Source organism: Rhinopithecus bieti, unplaced genomic scaffold, assembly GCF_001698545.2.
Source record: "Rhinopithecus bieti isolate Rb0 unplaced genomic scaffold, ASM169854v2 scaffold_28281, whole genome shotgun sequence".
NCBI classification, from domain to species: Eukaryota; Metazoa; Chordata; class Mammalia; order Primates; family Cercopithecidae; genus Rhinopithecus; species Rhinopithecus bieti.
The window spans coordinates 848-18,507 of record NW_016812303.1 but is presented as its reverse complement, the minus strand read 5'-3'; the positions used below and the strand labels follow the sequence as shown (position 1 = coordinate 18,507).

Sequence of the window (17,660 nt, the reverse complement as noted above, 5' to 3'; positions counted from 1 at the left end):
AAAGAAAAGAAAAGAAAAGAAAAGAAAAGAAAAGAAAAGAAAAGAAAAGAAAAGAAAGAAAGATCAAGAAATAATTGCACCTCCTTTTGTTGGAGAATCAATGCACAAAAGTTACCAAAGTCATTGGATAAAAGCTATGAAAAAACTTAATGTATTCATTCCACTTAGATTATTTAGTGACTCCCATATAGGTCATTCATTTTTTCCTATAAAAGCTAGAAGACAATTTCCTGGTCCCATTCATATGGCTAGGCTCTCCTTCAAGGGTTCTATTAGAACCAAAACATTTCAATGCAAAATAAGTGCTATTATGTGGGCTCTCTCTCACATACACACTCTCTTCCTTTCTCTCTTTTTTTCTCTCCCTCTCTCTCGCAGCAAAATATACATACACAAATACATTCACACATACAAAAAATCATTAGCACAAAAGAGGAAAAGAATAAATTTAGCAAAACAAATAAATGGGTGAAAGAAAAACACATGATATATCAAAAAATTACCATAAAATATAGTGATCTAATAATACTACAAAAACAACTTACTGAATTAACAGAACCTGCTTTACACATAGAAAATAAGTTCCCCACACTACCAAGTTTGTAGAAAAATATACTTATTTTCATTACAACTACTTTAAAAGTTTAGAAATATAACAGAAGTTAAATTATGTTTCAAAGCTTCCATTAGAAAAGATACTAGCATATGTACACATCATGATTTCAAAGAAGCAAGATAGAGCTATGCAATTATTTTTTAAAAGTTTTAGAATTAGATTGAAAATCAATCAACAGATACCAGTCACACATACATACCAGACAAAATGTTCAAAGTACATCCTGAGAAATAGTGATTCCATAGAATGTCATTAACTGCTATTTTACAATTCATCTGGGATCAAATAAGTATAGAATGCCAAGAAATGGAAAGCAGTAAAACAATATGGTTTTCATTTCTATCTCTCCTATATTATACTGCCCCACAGGCTTTTTTTTTTTTTTTTTTTTTTTTTTTTTTTTTTTTTTTTTTTTTTTTTTAAATTGCCAGTGTGAGAAGTAGAGAAAGTGTCATCTCAACAATGAGTAAAATATTAACCAGAAGTTTTTTTCAGGCAGGTAGAAAATGTAAAGTTCCCTTCTGGATCCTGAGAGATTGTGAAAAGGAAAGAAAGAAGTTGTAGAAAGATCAGTTGCACATATTCTCAAGACATCAGGGCAGCTCTCAGATTGATATGGGATGGACCAAGACACTGGAAAGATAAGTGTCACACTCACCTGGATTTATCATGGGAAAAGGCCAAGCTTCTAGGAGAAACAATAGTGGATGCACACAACATTTTTTAAAATGTAGGAGTTATTTTGTGATATTAAAAGTGGGTAGAAGTTAGAAGTATAAGCTTGAGGCAATACTCCTGGCTCCTCACAGGACCTAGGAGGTTTACAGGATCATGTGCTTCTGTAAGGATCTTGGCTCAGAGTGTCATATATCAACAGCAACATAAGATTAAGCAGCGGCTCATCAAGAATAAAGACTTGAAGACAGCGAAACCCACAGTGAGTGAGGATGCCTGCACTTCACCGTCAGATTAGAGCACAGAGTGAAGATCAGACCAACCCCCATCAGAGACGAATGAGTTTCCAGAGACTGTGTGGATAGGAGGCCCTTTCTGCTTTCCAGCTGCTAACAGGAAGGCACATAATCCCATGCTCCTAAATATCTAGATAGAGAGATACTGTGATACCATATGTTAGAAAATTCAAAATCTGTCTCCCAGCAGCCTCCCTCAACAACACCCCCCATCATACCCGCTTCATTCACAAGTCACAGCCACACAGGATAGAGGCACTGAGGATGTTCAGATCATCTGTTTGCTAGTCAAAATATAGTACATATATTTATAGCCTACATTTAAATTTGGGAAATACTGATTAAAAATACTACACAGATGTCTTAACAAAATATTTGTAAGTGTGGACCATTTTCCAAGATATAAAATTTAAGTACATTATCTTTACTGTATATAAAAGCATGAAGCTTTCCTCCAAAAGTTATCTTGAAACCATGGAACAAACAATTTCTAAATGTTATTCTAAATAGAAGTATATTCACAAAGTACATCTACATATTATATATTGATTTTATATATGCATATTTACAGAGTTGTATAATTATATAGTACAAGTAAAAAATAATAAATGCGAATAATACATGATCACTTCAGGAGAATGGGAAGAAGAACGGGGAAGGGAAGAGGAGGATTTTAGTGTTATTGTAGAAATTTAAATGTATTAAAAGAGATATCTTATACCAAATTTTAAAACTATTAAAAATAGTACATGACACTTGTTATATAACTTACATAACATGATACTTGTTATATAACAAGTCCATATGTGTGAATTTTTTTTTTTTTTTCTGAGATAGGGTCTGTCTCTGTCACCTAAGCTACAGTACAGTGGTGTAATCATGGTTCACTGCAGCCTCAATCTCCTGGGTTTAACCAACCCTCCAGCCTCAGCCTCCAGAGGAGTTGACACTACAGGTGCAAATTTTTAAATATATATATTTTTTTCTGTAGAGATGGGATCTCACTATGATGCCCAGGCTGGTCTTGAACTCCTTGACTCAAGCAATCCTCCCGCCCTGGCCTCCCAAAGTACCAGGATTACAGGCATGAGCCACCACTCCCAGTCTGAAATATTTTATAATTTAACATGTACTTGCTTTAACTTTATAAAAACAGTTATAAGGTAATAAGAGTACTTATAGTTTATAGCTATAACTGTATAGCTTATAACTGTATAGCTTATAACTGTAGCTTATAAGCTTAGAACTGTAGCTTATAACTTATAAATGCAAGCTTATAGCTTATAACTGTAGCTTGAGTAGTGAGTTTCAAATTCCCTGATCACATATTTAAAGGAAAATAAAAGCACGTGTTGATAGGTTCTGTCTTTTTGGTTGAATGTTTTCAGTGTCATGTTGGGAAAGCCAGGTTGCAGAAGATACAAAGACACTGTAAAAAGTTCAAGTTCTCTTCACGAGCTCTAGTTAGTGTGATTATAGCTAACACATTAATTAAAGATCATTAGCCAAACAGCAAGTTATAAACTGAGATTGCACAAAAGCAGCAAATGAGGTTGAATCAACTTAGAGGCAAGAGTCTTTTTTGAAAACTCAGAATTCTAGATTAGATGAAAGGATGCAGGAAAATAAGCAGAAAGCAAGACGACAGAGAGGAGTCATATGGCAGAGCAACAGTGGGTGCTAGAAAGATGGGGCATGAGTGCAGAGTTGACCACTAGAGACCAAACAGAAAATAGCTGATAAAAAGAGAAAATATTTTAGAGGCACTGAGAATGTAAAAGAATCTAAACTGTAAACTGGGGAGAGAGAACATAATAGAAAGATCCAGATTCTAATACCATCTTATGAGTTAAATTTTAGAAAAGTTTCAACTCTGATTACTAAGCAGACATGTGATTCTAGTATAGTCTGTCAAATTCTTAAATCCTCTATTAGTTCTTGAAATAGAATAGAGTAGGCTGAAGGTGAAGAAAGTTTGAAGTTGAAATTCCAAATAAATATTCTGGAGCTGCTACAATTGGGATATTCTACTTATTTTGGTCAGGCATTCAAACCTGGTGTTTGCCCAAGATTGTAATAAACAGTGTAACAGCCCTACAACAGCATCCAGCCTCCACAGTCTAATATAATTGTATTTATGTACATTTTTTAAAACTTGTTTTTCCCTTGGTATAAAGTTTAAAAGAGCAGACACCTTCGAGCAAATAGAAGTGATTTTATACAAACTATTAACAACTCACAAAATGAATTTTAACTATCTTGTCATGAACAAGAGGCTAGCATAGATTTAAATTCTTACTCAGGCAAAAATAGAGCTCCAAGATGTTCTTTAAAGACCTTTAATAATTTAATCCAAATGTGCCAAATGTACATTTTGACAGATTCATAAATTCAGCCATCTCAAAAACTAGGCGTTAATAAAATGGGAAGTTATATAGTTAATTTAATTTTTAAAATTTATATCCAAAGTTTCACCAAGACTAAATTATTGACCCTGGTCTCCTATACTATATTGAATTTACATCTATTCAAAGTCTCCTTAAATTATACATTAGCATACAATTTTTTCATAGATTGAACATTTGTTGTTAAAATTGTGAGTACTCATAGACCCAATTATACCAGGTTAAATTCAATAAACATGGTATTTCAGTAAATATAAATATAGAATTTAAAAAATATTTACAATGATTATTAATTCCCTACACTATACATATATTTTGTATGTGTTAAGTTACTCTGCTTCATTTTTTTCATAGTGCTTCTCTCTCTCTCTTGCTTCTATATTGCTTTCTTTACATAATTTAAATAAAAACAAAACAAATTGTTTAAATTAGAATATGTCAAGGTAGAACAAATTACAATGTTCAGACTTTAGAAATGAAATAATCCTATTGATAATGGAACTATAGATAAATACAAATATTGGTGCTGAGAAGTAAGAGATAACAACTAGGTGAACTTCAAGAGCATAATAGAATCTCCTCTTAAACATAGCACGGGTTAAGAAAACTGTGGACACAAACTGAAATAAAAATGGATTCTAAATAGAGATCCTGCAAGAGGGAATAGGTTACGTACTCATCCCACACTTAATGCAATCCTACTCTACATCCTGCTAAGTCCTGAGGACATGGGACATATGAAATAGTGAAAGACACCCATGCTTCTAGACAAGAGCGGTTCTTAGACATAAGGACACAGAACTGAGTCAAACGATAAGGACTTGGCATAACACAGTGGACCTTTGCAAAGTGTTATGTTTCTTTCCCATTCAATAAAAACACCAGAAGGAGAATCATCCCAGGGAGTGTTAAAAGAATTAGCATAAATATGTAACATTTCTATATTTATTGAGGACAAAAAGAAACAAGGTGGCCACTTATCCCTTTCAAAAATAAGGGGCATGAAATGCTGTACTAAGATATGACATAGAATTTCCTTTACACTAATTAGCACCTGTGCACAATAAAATTGTATAACTCAAATCAGATGACAACCCTCCATCCTTGCCCCCTGTATGTGTGTGTGTGTGTGTGTGTGTGTGTGTACACTGGTCTGGAACTTACAGCAATGCTAGTGGCTGGGAGAATCCTATACAACCTCACTACTGAAAACATTTAAATATATTTTTCTCTTCATATGGAAAGAATGAAGTGTATTTATGCTGTAGCCACAGAGGTTCAAAGCAGATGCTTTGGTTTCCAATAACCCTAGAGTCACATCCCAGTTACAGGACTTGCTAGCTGTAGGACTTTAGACAAATTACAGAACCTCTTTTTGCCCACTTTCCTTATCAATGAAATAGGAGTAATAAAGAGATTAAGTAAGATAATCACTCTAAAGCTTTTAACATATTTCTCAGGCCATATGGTTACCATCAACTAAATATTCGGTATTGTTGTTACTAAGGTGATTGATGATAATCTATTTGAAGCATATAATCTACCAAAACAGAGTTAAATCATGCTAAAGTGAGGAAAAGGAAGGAGAGGAAAATACAGAAATAACACTCCAGTCCAGAAATTGTTCAGAGTTAACAAGTCATCATTCCACTTTTGTTTGGTAAGTGAAAATGCAAAAGACAACAGAGCAAACTTGCCAGTAATATAAACTAGCCCACAAAAGTCCTTGATAATTGCTATGGACAAATTGGTGATGAATGCAGTTTGAGGCTTTGTGAAGTAATTTTGAAAACCAATTCTACAAAGGGGTAAATGGTAGTTTTATGATATTGTGGTAAGCTATACTGGTTGCATATTCTAAAGACCCAATTATAAGAAGATAGTATTAGGAAAATCACTTAAAGACATGTTATTATTGCCAGCACTTATACATGTAGCTCATAAGTGTTGTTCAAAATAAATGAAATTTCAGAGCACTTAAAGGTTTTTCATTATTTTCATTTTCCCCATAAAAGTTCAATGAAAGTACTGTGGAATCTAGCAAATGCATTTAACACACTTCTATGAAGTCTGGGAGTCCTATCCAGTTTGGACAAAGTTTGTCTTTTCTAATCAATTACTAGATGAAATGCTTTTTGCTTATCCAACAATGCCAAATTGGCATATTTGTCTACAGAACAGGCTCAATTAATGTTAATAAATGCTAATAAAATGAATTACACATAGCAAATACTCTGATTTCTGTCTCAGTGTTAACAGTTTTAAGATAGAATCAAATATATTAAACAAAATAAATATATTCTCTATTTCTGCAATGTCAATGAAGAAATTATTGTAAATAAAATTATTTTAAGTGAAAATATTTATGTTTCAAAAGCAAATGCTGGCTTAAATGATCACTGTCATCTACTAATACAGAACAGATGCTTTTTGTTATCTTTTTTCACACTGTATTCTATTAAAGAATGACATACAATAATCATTGAATAACTACAAAATCTTAGGGATTTAAGCAAAAAAAATGAATTCCAGAATGATGTGAATATAGTGTTTCCTTATTTCTATTCACTAAATACTAATGCTAGCATGTTCACACTCTAATATAAGAAAATAATGGTTTTATTCTACCTCTTTAGTCTATCTTTTATAAAGTTCTGGGTTATATTAAGAATACTTACTATTCTATCTTATCTCTCCAGGCTTTTTGTAAAGTAGCTAACCTAAGTTTTTATGAGTCTGGGAACACAGAGACAAAACCTTTTCCGGTAAGACCTTAGTTTCAAAAGAATTGTGTTCAAATTTGCTTCACTGTGGTTATTGCAGATGATGACCCAAAAACGGAGAGATAAGACCCTGAGTCACAAACACTCACCGCAGTTGGCCTCGTCTGATGCATCTGCACAGTCTGGATCCTCATCACAAACCCACAGCTTGGAAATGCAGTGTTTCGTAGTCTTACACTGGAAATAGTCTGGAGAACAGCTGTTTTCAGCTTAGGAAGAAAACTGCTATTAAAATGTAGCTTTGGAGAACATATTTATTTATTAAAAACAAATTTTATAGACAAATGTTTAAGACAGTTTATCAAAAAATGTATTGTCTTTAAATGAATAGGACTCTGAAGGTGAGGAATTTTAACTTTTAATTTCTTATGAGATACTCCTTCTATCCTCTCCAGTAAAATAAAGAAAACATATTTTGCAGTGATACACTGATAAATATCAGAGTTTTCAAAAAACTGTTGATTAGATATTTGAACACTAATTTTAAGAATTAAGAATTCAGGGATGTTCAAAATAAGTCTTCTTCCAGAAAAAAATAAGAATTCATAGGTACACATTTTGTAAACTCAAAATACTAAAATTGGAAGGCATTAAGTGAATAAGGAAATAAAAAGTACAAAGGTTATCAAAATGTCTAGGAATTGTGTTGAGTTTTATACATATATGGAGTCTTGCTCTGTTGCCCAGGCTGGAGTGCAGTGATACGGTCTTGGCTCACTGCAACCCCCATCTCCCAGGATCAAGCTATTCTCCTGCCTCAATCTCCCGAGTAGCTGGGATTATAAGCACCTACCACTGTGCCCAGTTAATTTTTGTATTTTTATTAGAGACACGGTTTCACCATGTTGGCCAGGTTGGTCTCGAACTCCTGACCTCAGGTAATCCACTTGCCTCGGCCTCCCAAAGTGCTGGGATTACAGGCGTGAGCCACTGTGCCCAGCCTGTGTTGAGTTTTTGAGGGAAGTGAACATCCAACTTAGACTGTAAACTGCATCACAAATCCTACTCAGTTCCATGCATCATCTTCTAGAATGGCTAACCATAAAGAACTGGTACTGACTTTATTCTGAATGCACCCTCTTAAGCAAATTGCTGGATGACTGCACATTATTTACTGATAAAAGTTTTAGAGGAATAAAATAAAACTTCAGCAAGACAGAAATGCTGACAGCAGTTCTGTTGAAACCCTGAAACTTGACAGGTGCTCCATTGTTCACATAATCTGAAAATGTGTGAGTGCGTATGCAAGCATGTGCATGCCAGCCTATGTGCATATATATGTACATGGTATAAACTGTTTTGCCTTCCATTTAACGTAATTTGAATTTTGACGGAAGATGGAAATATGAGATGAAAAGAAACAAAATGTTTTACTATTATTCTTTCAAATAGTTCGTTAAGATATGTTAAATAGAGCATTATTTAGAACTTTGTAGAAGTTAAACTTTTGTTAGACTATTTTACCCAGATTTTATATGTCTCTTCATGAGTACAACATGTGTTTCATGGAGAAAAAACTCTCTAATTAAAAATAACTTAATTTTAAGAAACGGATTAATCAACAGAAGTAAATTACCTTTATCTACTTAATGTGGGCAAGTATACATTTAAAAAAACGTAATCAACTGCCATGTTGTATTTGATGTTTATCTTAAGGATGATGTGGATGAATGAATGTTGTTCATGTTTGTCATAATTTCCAGGTAGATTTTAAAGTAAACTTGCCCATATTTTCATTTTCTCTATTTTTGTTTAGAGCTTCTATCCCAGTTGGCACCTATTTCTAATTATTTGACCATAATTTATTTTTAATTTATCTACATCATATGAATTTATGAAGTATAGTAATAATTTTTAGATTTATTTTAGTTAGGAGTCAAAGTTAAGACAAGACAGAGCATTTTGAGCTGACTTACGACAGTCTCTTTCATCTTCCTCATCACCACAGTCATCTTGCCCATTACATCTTAAGTTTACTGGGATACATTTCTGGTTCTTGGTACACTTGAATTGACCTGACAGGCAGACATGTGTGTCTAGAACATAGAGAGAGAGGAAAAAAAATATATGTGTCTGAATTTAAATCACACAGACATAATCAGTTGAGAATTAAGCTTATGTTCATTAGTTAGGAATTTAATCACCTACCACAGTTGAGTTCATCAGAATTGTCTCCACAATCATTCTCTCCATCACAGATGAAAGCTGGTAGAGCACAGAGTCCAGTCCCACACTGAAATCGGCCTGGCTGACATTTAAATTCAGCTAGGGGAGAAAGCATAGATATTGTGGAATAGCAATCTTACCTCACAACTTCTTAAACAGAGACTTTCTGGCATTCAAGAGATTTACTATAATAAATATATCCTGGAACACAATGTGAATGTCTCTCATCTCGATAGCTATCAGATATTTAGCTTTGAGCAACTCAGATGGCTTCCAGAAAACATTTAATAAACCATACTTTAGAAGGTAAGAATTAATAACAGACAGATTTTTTAAAAAAATTAAAAAACAAAAGTCTCCTAATTTTAACAAAGTGATATTGAGAGGTTAAGTTGCAGAATGAAATTTATTGTAACAAAAACTGTTATTCCAATATCATTTTTTTAAGAAATAATTTCTCCTGGATCACTTGGCCTATGGTGTGTGTGATTTGACCACAACACATATTCTTTCTTTTCTTTTTTTCTTTTTTTTTTTTTTGTTTCTTTTTTCCTTCTGAGACAGAGTCTTGCTCTGTCGCCCAGTCTGGAGTGCAGCGGTGTGATCTTGGCTCACTACAACCTCTGTCTCCTATGTTTAAGTAATTCTACTGCCTCAGCCTCCCGAGTAGCTGGGATTATAGGCACCCACCACCATGCCTGGCTAATTTTTTGTATTTTTAGTAGATATGGGGTTTCACCATGTTGGCCAGGCTGGTCTCGAATTCTGGACCTCAGGTGATCTCCCCACCTCGGGCACCCAAAGTTTTAGGATTACAGACGTGAGTCACTGCACCTGGCCCACAATACATATTCTCTAGCACAATGTAAAGCAAATGTTTTCTATATCTATCACATTTTAAATCAGATTTGTCAATATTCATCCCTATAATCCTATTATTATACAAGAGAACAATATCTTATAAATGGTAAATATTTTATATACTATACATATATTATAACAAGTAACTCCTAAGTGATAATGCATTTTATCTTATCATATTATCTGGGAATAACAATAATAAGGCAGGATCTGCTGAGGATCTACTATGTGTCAGGCACTGGGCTAGACCCCTTCACATACAGTTACTAATATAATCGCATCATAACATTCTTATTTTGGCATTACCATTTTAGCAATGAGTAAACTAAATTTACTGAATATGAATAATTCATCTAAGCATGCACAACTTTTAAGTATCAGACTCTGAATTCAAATCTACTATGGTGTTTGCAATAAAACACTTATCTTTTGACTAATAATTTTAATGCACATTACTGATTTTGAGATTAATATTATCTTTATTAGCGCAAATCAGTGACTGAAACACTAATAAATAGCATTTAAACTTCTTTTGAGAAATAAATTATGCTTTATAATTACAATATTACATAAACATTTAANAAGTATCAGACTCTGAATTCAAATCTACTATGGTGTTTGCAATAAAACACTTATCTTTTGACTAATAATTTTAATGCACATTACTGATTTTGAGATTAATATTATCTTTATTAGCGCAAATCAGTGACTGAAACACTAATAAATAGCATTTAAACTTCTTTTGAGAAATAAATTATGCTTTATAATTACAATATTACATAAAAATTTAAACATTCTTTTAAAAATAACTCTATATATGGTTTGCTTCCATAGAAGAGAGTTCTAAAATGTTGAAAGTTATTTGCTTCCAATCTATAACATTTGTTAATTAATCATACTAAATGTTTAAACTGAATGACACAATTATCTCATACTTTAAACGTGTACCTTTCTTCTATTTCATTTTGCTTTGTATATAATTTTCTTTAATACTCCTTTGCTATCAAAACAACTCTCCACCAGAAAAAGGGTTGCAACTATTAAAGGAATGCTTGGAAATAACTTGGAAGCCCATCTGACCTTCAAATCTCTCTCTAGAATAATATTAAATGTATTAGAGTATTATAAGAAACATTATAACAAATCTGTGATACCAGAGAATTTTGATGCATCCCTCCTAACTACATTTATATAAATAACAGTATGTAAGTTTGCAAGTATGGGACCCTGGGATGAGACTTTCCTGTCTTCTCAGGTGAAGTTATAAGTATTGCCAGCAGCTCTTAATGTTTGCAGGTATTGATGATGCATCTACCCGAAAGTGAAATCTAAGCATTCTGTAGACTCTTGCATATAATTTTCTACTTCACCATGACTCTCAAGTAAAGTGTCATGCCTACAGATATTCAAAGCTGTTGACCCATCAACTACAAGTAAATGTTTATTTGCTATACTAAAAGAAAGCTCACAGAGATAATGAAACCAATAAAAACATTTAAGACTACTAGAAGAAAATATAGATGGAAAGTTCCATGACATTAGTGTGGGTAAAACTTTTGGATATGACTCTAAAACACAGGCAACAAAAGCAAAATAGACAAATGGAATTACTTCAAATTAAAAAAAAAAAAAACAAAACTTATGTACAGAAAAAGAAACAACAGAATAAAGAGACAATCTATAAAATGGAAGAAAATATTTGCGAACAGTACATGTGCTAATGGGTTAATATCCAAAATATATAAAGAATACTCAACAGTAAGAAAACAAAATAACTCATTTAAAAATGAGCTGAGGATTTGAATAGGCATTTCTTTAAAAAAATATACAAATGGCCAACTGGTATATTAAAAAATACTCAACATCACTAATTATCAGGAAAATGCAAATAAAACCACAATAAGATATCATCTTATATCTGTTAAGTCAGGCATTGTAAAAAAAAAAAGAAATATAAGCGTTAGCAATGATGTGAAGAAAAGAAAACATTTATATGTTATTAATTCCTGTCCTGACCACTGAAAGTTTCTCCACAATAACAAGAAGGCATCCGTACTGTCTGATCATGTGTTCACTGCAGTAGCATTTTTATTTTCTTTTAAGAACTTTTCCTTTGCATTCATAATTTTGCTGAGTGGTGCAAGAAGCACAGCTTTTGGTATATCTTGTGTTTTGAGATGCCTTTCTTGTATTTCATTGGCAGAAATGTAAATTAGTACTACTATTTTGGGTAACAGTGTGCAGGTTTCTCAAAAAACTAAAAACGTAGTGACCATATGATCCAGCAATCCCACTACTAGATATATACAGGCCTACCTAGAAGATATTGGAGGTTCAGTTCCAGACCACCACAATAAAGCAAATATCACAATAAAGCATGTCATACATTTTTTTTTTTAGTTTCCTAGTACATATAAAAGTTATGTTTATACTATACTGTAGTCTATTGAGTGTGCAATGGCATTGTGTTTAAAAAAACTGTACAAAATTAAATAGAGTTAGGTAGGGCCTTGCTCTGGATTAGGCTTTGGCTTAAGGAACTGTTGTAGATGACTTCATCTATCCTGACCACTGAAAGTTTCTCCACATTAGCAAGAAGTCATCTGTACTGTCTGATCATGTGTTCACTGCAGTAGCATTTTTATTTTCTTTTAAGAACTTTTCCTTTGCATTCATAATTTTGCTGAGTGGTACAAGAAGCATAACTTTTGATATATCTTGTGTTTTGAGATGCCTTTCTCACTAAGCTTAATAATCTCTAGCTTTTGATTTAAAGTGTGAGACGTGAAATTCTTCCTTTCGCTGGAACACTTAGAAGCCATTGTGGGGCTATTAGTTGACCTATTTTAGTATTGTTGTGCTTAGAGAATAAGGAGGCCCAAGGAGAGGGAGAGAGAGAGGGAATAGTGGGTTGGTAGGCAGCCAGAACACACACAATATTTATTGATTAAGTTTGTTGTCTTTTATGGGTATGGTCTGTGGTGTTCCAAAACAATTATAATAGTATTAATAATATCAAAGAATACTGACCATATCACCATAACAAGTATGATCATAATAATGATAAAATTGAAATAGTGTGAGAATTACCACATAGTGACAAAGTGACCACATGCTGTTGAAAAATGTCACCAATAGACAATATTGATGCAGCATTGCCATAAACCTTCTGTTTGTGAAAAATACAGTATCTGCAAAGCACAGTAAAGTACAGCAGAGTAAAATAAGGTATGCCTATATAACCAAAGACAACAAAATCATTATGTTGTAACACTATCTGCATTCACTTGTTCACTGCAGCTTTCTTCACAGTAACCAAGATATGAAATCAACCACAGGGTTCATCAATGGATGAATGAATAAAGAAAATGTGGTATATATACATGAGGGAATAATATTCAATATTCTAAAATAGGAAACCCTGTTATTTGTGACAGCATGGATGAACCTGGAGGACGTTATTTTATGTAATACCAGCCAGGCAAAGAAAGACAAATACCATATGATCTCACTTATAAGTAGACTCTAAGAAAGTCAAACTTATAGAGACGGAGAATAAAATGACGGTAACCAGAGGCTGGAGATTGGGGAGATTAGGAAGACGTTGTTCAAAAGACACAAAATTTCAGTTAGATGGAAAAAATTACTTCAAGAGATCTATTGTACATCTTGTTGACTATGGTTAAAAGCAATATATTGCACACTTGAAAATTACTAAGAGAATAGATTTTAAGTATTCTCAGCACAAAAAAAGCTAAGTATGTGAGGTAATACATATGATAAATAGCATAATTTTGCCATTCCATAATGTATACATATATGATAAAATTATGCTATATACCTTAAATATATAGAAATTTACTTGTCAATTTAAAAATGTAGATATTAGTATTTAATCAAAACAAAGATCATAGAGAAGCTCTTAGATAACAGATGTCTCTTAGACAGCAGTGCCTCAAAAAGGCACTAAAGTAATATTTGATGACCATATATTCTGAAAGGAGTTAAATGTGAAAAATGCCTAATACTAAAGCTGTAGTTAATTTTTCATATCAATGTGGTTCCAGGATGAAATTTCAGTCAAAATTACAACTAGAGGTCAGGAGCTGCAGGTCATTATAGTGAAATTTTCTCAGAGGACAGTGAATCTAGACAGGAAAGATCATTTTCTTAATTAAAGGACTAAAGTAACGTATTCATTTTTGTTTATTTCTAAGAATTACAAATATAAGTTGCATTCAGTGTATTTACTGTTATCATAGAAAATTTACTTTATTGTGGGGAAAGTAATAACTTTCTCTTAACAAGAATCTCAGTAGGGTCACCAAAATAATTTATTCTTCTTTTGCTATTCCTTTTAACTTAGTAAGTTTTTTGAAAATAATAATTCAGACATAATAGTATACCTATCCCACAGAGATACTACTCTTTATATGTTGTCTATCATAGTAAAAAACAAAAACTGTATTTAAAAAATCAAAGAGCAGTGAATCTTTCAGAAACATACGGATTATATTAGAAAAGCAATGACTTTCATAATTTTTTTCTTTTTCATTGATTTGATTACTTACTGCTTTCAAACATATATGCTATATGAAATAATTTCAATGTGTGACAGACTTGGAATTCTCTTGTGACCAGAGAGATGGAATATAGTCTATCTAAGTAACTATCTATATGCCCTAAATTTGTAAAAGCTTTATAATAAGGTGGTAGCAAGCTCTACAGTAGAAGGTAGCCAGCTTTTCTGTTTTTTTTTGCAGTGCAAGCCTAAGGATTTTGAACTCAATTGTCAAGGCCAAATCATGGCAACCATGTACTGGGATGTTGAGGGAATTATGATTGACTACGAGCATCTCCAACCTGACAGTGAAGTATTGGAGTGACCGACGGAGTGAAGTACGCAAGACTATCAAGGAAAAGTCTGCTGATGTCCCATTACAACCAAAGTTACCAACGATTGCTGAAAAAGCAGCAGCTAACCACACCAATTACAGTCAAATGCCAAACATAATTGGTAGTAACTTTAGAGCAATTGCTAAGAACAAATTAAATTACCTAATGGCAATCTAATGATTTATATTGGAAAAATCAGACTTTTAAAGAATTTTCAGGATTTCAATGCTGACAGTAAAGTTGAGAAATCACATTTCTTAAAGATAAGATTTTAGTCATTGAGTGACATTCTGGAAACTTGCCCATTTTTTCTTCTAACTTGGTGACATATTAAGTCAAATTAATGCTGCTTATTACCCTACTGATCACTACATGAAATAATGTCATTATTCCACAAGTAATCAAATTTGAGAAACAAAATCTAACACAAATGGCTGATGGCGCCATTCTAAATGTAACAGTTATCAGAGAGATAATCAAGATATTGCAACAATTTTATTTTATTTTAAATAATGGCATTTAAAATTTTCTATTTCAATTTTGGAAAAGTGTCAGAAGGCAATACTTTAGGTGTAGTTTCAATTTTGCAGGTCTGGGATATAAGGGACTCTAAATTCTAAATTTCAACATTTGCCAGTATACTCACGACAGTCATCAGGTTCATCAGATCCATCACCACAGTCATCCACAGTGTCACATTTCCACCAGAATGGAATACATTTGTCAGTTTTGCAACGAAACTTTAAAAAGAAAAAAAAGAAAAAAGAAAAAAAAATGTTGAAGAACCCAGTGCCTATATAATGGATATGTTAAAATTTGGCAATATAGCCTAGTCTACATTTTTTCTGCAAATGTGAACAACGGTGATTTTGGAGAATTCCACAATAGGAACTATTTACGCAGCAAGCTACAAGATGATCTTCCAGGAGAGCATATTGTTCAGGAAAACCTCTTGAGATGACCTGCAAACACAGACAAGCTCTCACATTTACATGTTGTATAAAGAGCTACTTGGTTTTGTGGTTGGTTGGTTGGTTGGCTGGTTGGTTGAGATGGGGTCTCCCTCTGTCGCCTGGGTTGGAAGGCAGTGGTGTGATCTCAGCTCTCTGGAGCCTCAACTTCTTGGGCTCAAGAGATTCTCTCACCTCAGCCTCTGGAGTATTTGGGACTATAGGTATCTGCCACCTTGCCCAGCTAATTTTTGTATTTTTTGTAAAGATGACGTTTTACCATGTTGCCAAGGCTGGTCTCAAACTCCTGGTCTCAAGTGATCCTTCCACCTAGGCCACCCAAAGTGCTGGATCACAGGTGTAAATAAATCACCACAGCAGCCCTGAAGGGCTACTTGTACACTACAGCAGCAGACATGAGTGGTTGCTACAGAGATCCTGTGGCCTGAAAAGTCTACAATATTTGCTATCTGGCCCTTTACAGGAAAAGTTTGGCAAACACTAAATGGTGCTAAAAACTATCAGGAATATCAGGAAGAGATATCTAGTCAAACTAATTTAGGTAATTTGAATTAATTTAATTTAATTGCATTTTATTCAGAATCTTGGGCAATTCAATTAACATCTCTCAGTCTGTGTTCTTTAACCATCAAAAGAGGATCTGAAGATAATCTGAAGTATCTTTTCTAGCTCTGTCATGCTGTGATTCCATAAACATTCCTGAACACTGAAAATACTGCCTTTATCCATGATGAGTATGGGCCCCACATAAATTTTAAGAATATCTCTCTAAAGCATTTAAGGCCAACACAGTTCTTTTCAGTTTTCAGAATTCCTAATAAATACACATGATCTTTTAGGACAAAAGAGAAATTCTGATAATTTTTTTAAAAACAGGTAAAAAATAAGGACTCCCATTTTTTTTTTTTTTTTTTTTTGCGGACTTAAAAACTGAATCACAGAAAAAAATCTTGTAATAAAACTTGTTCTCCAGATTACCTAAAAACAAACCTATTCACCAAAATATTTATTAATATGTTTTATTTGTTGTATTATCCTTTCCACTTGAAACAGCTAAATAAAAAGTCATGAGAAAGGCAATAATTCTATCATTTATAGAAACGGAAATTTTAACTCCTCCTTTTAAAAATTAACTATTGAGTGGCAGATTAATACTAGAGAAAGTAAGCGAGTTGTTATATGGCGATATTTATTTACTTACAGGCTATTTAGCACGCAAGTGACTTGATACTGGAGACAAATTATAGGAAGTTATTATTGCATATTACTTTTATGAGAAAGGTGATTTGAACTCACATGTAGCTGCTGAGACAGAGTAATTATTGTTCCTATTAACTTCATTATTGCCCAAATATAAACAGTGACCAAAAAGCTCAGTTCAGTTATGTTTTAGTAATCTATGACCGTAAACTAATTACTTTCTCAGTACCACTCAGAGAGAAGGAATTAAAGACAAAAATCTCACTTTCCATACAGAGCACATGCATCTGGAGTAGCTGTCACTAAAAAAAAAAAAAAATCACTTGAAATTAGTTAAACCAAGCAGTATGTAACATTTAGTCAATTTCTCCTGGTATATCAAATTATTTTCCTCTTCAATTTAGTAGAACTTCATTGAAAAGCATATATCACAATATTCATCTGGAATTAAAAACATTTCTAAAAGTTAATTGAGATGATTTTCTAAAAGTTATTAACTTCTTTTAGAAGTGCTTATGTTGTTATTTCCATATAAGTGACTGACAGCAAGCTGGCATTTATCTTAGCATGTTACATACAAGAAAGATTTGTAACAGAAAACTATAGCCTAGGCTGAATTATTACTAATGAAAATAGATTAGCAATTTAAAGGTTTGTTTATTTAGAATACTGTTACTTTCTTCAAATAAGAGATTATTTGATGTTGGCTTTTGCTAAATTTGTCTGGATATGATGGACTGGATTCATGATAGATTTACATCATTTAAAAAATATAAGTGTGAATTTTGTCT

The 17,660-nt window shown here is 32.9% G+C and overlaps 1 protein-coding gene across 1 annotated transcript in view; it reads right to left on the bottom strand.

The window, feature by feature from the left end:
* The window catches only part of LOC108544635 (low-density lipoprotein receptor-related protein 1B-like), a gene marked incomplete at both ends in the record, with an annotated part of 92,193 nt that extends 76,755 nt beyond the window's left edge, over nucleotides 1-15,438 (bottom strand). The window contains 4 exons of the mRNA XM_017895864.1: nucleotides 6,865-6,984; nucleotides 8,692-8,811; nucleotides 8,924-9,040; nucleotides 15,345-15,438. Of these exons, the coding sequence (XP_017751353.1) occupies nucleotides 6,865-6,984; nucleotides 8,692-8,811; nucleotides 8,924-9,040; nucleotides 15,345-15,438 (451 nt within the window). The remainder of the gene's footprint in view (nucleotides 1-6,864; nucleotides 6,985-8,691; nucleotides 8,812-8,923; nucleotides 9,041-15,344) is intronic.
* Between the last annotated feature and the right edge of the window lie 2,222 nt (nucleotides 15,439-17,660).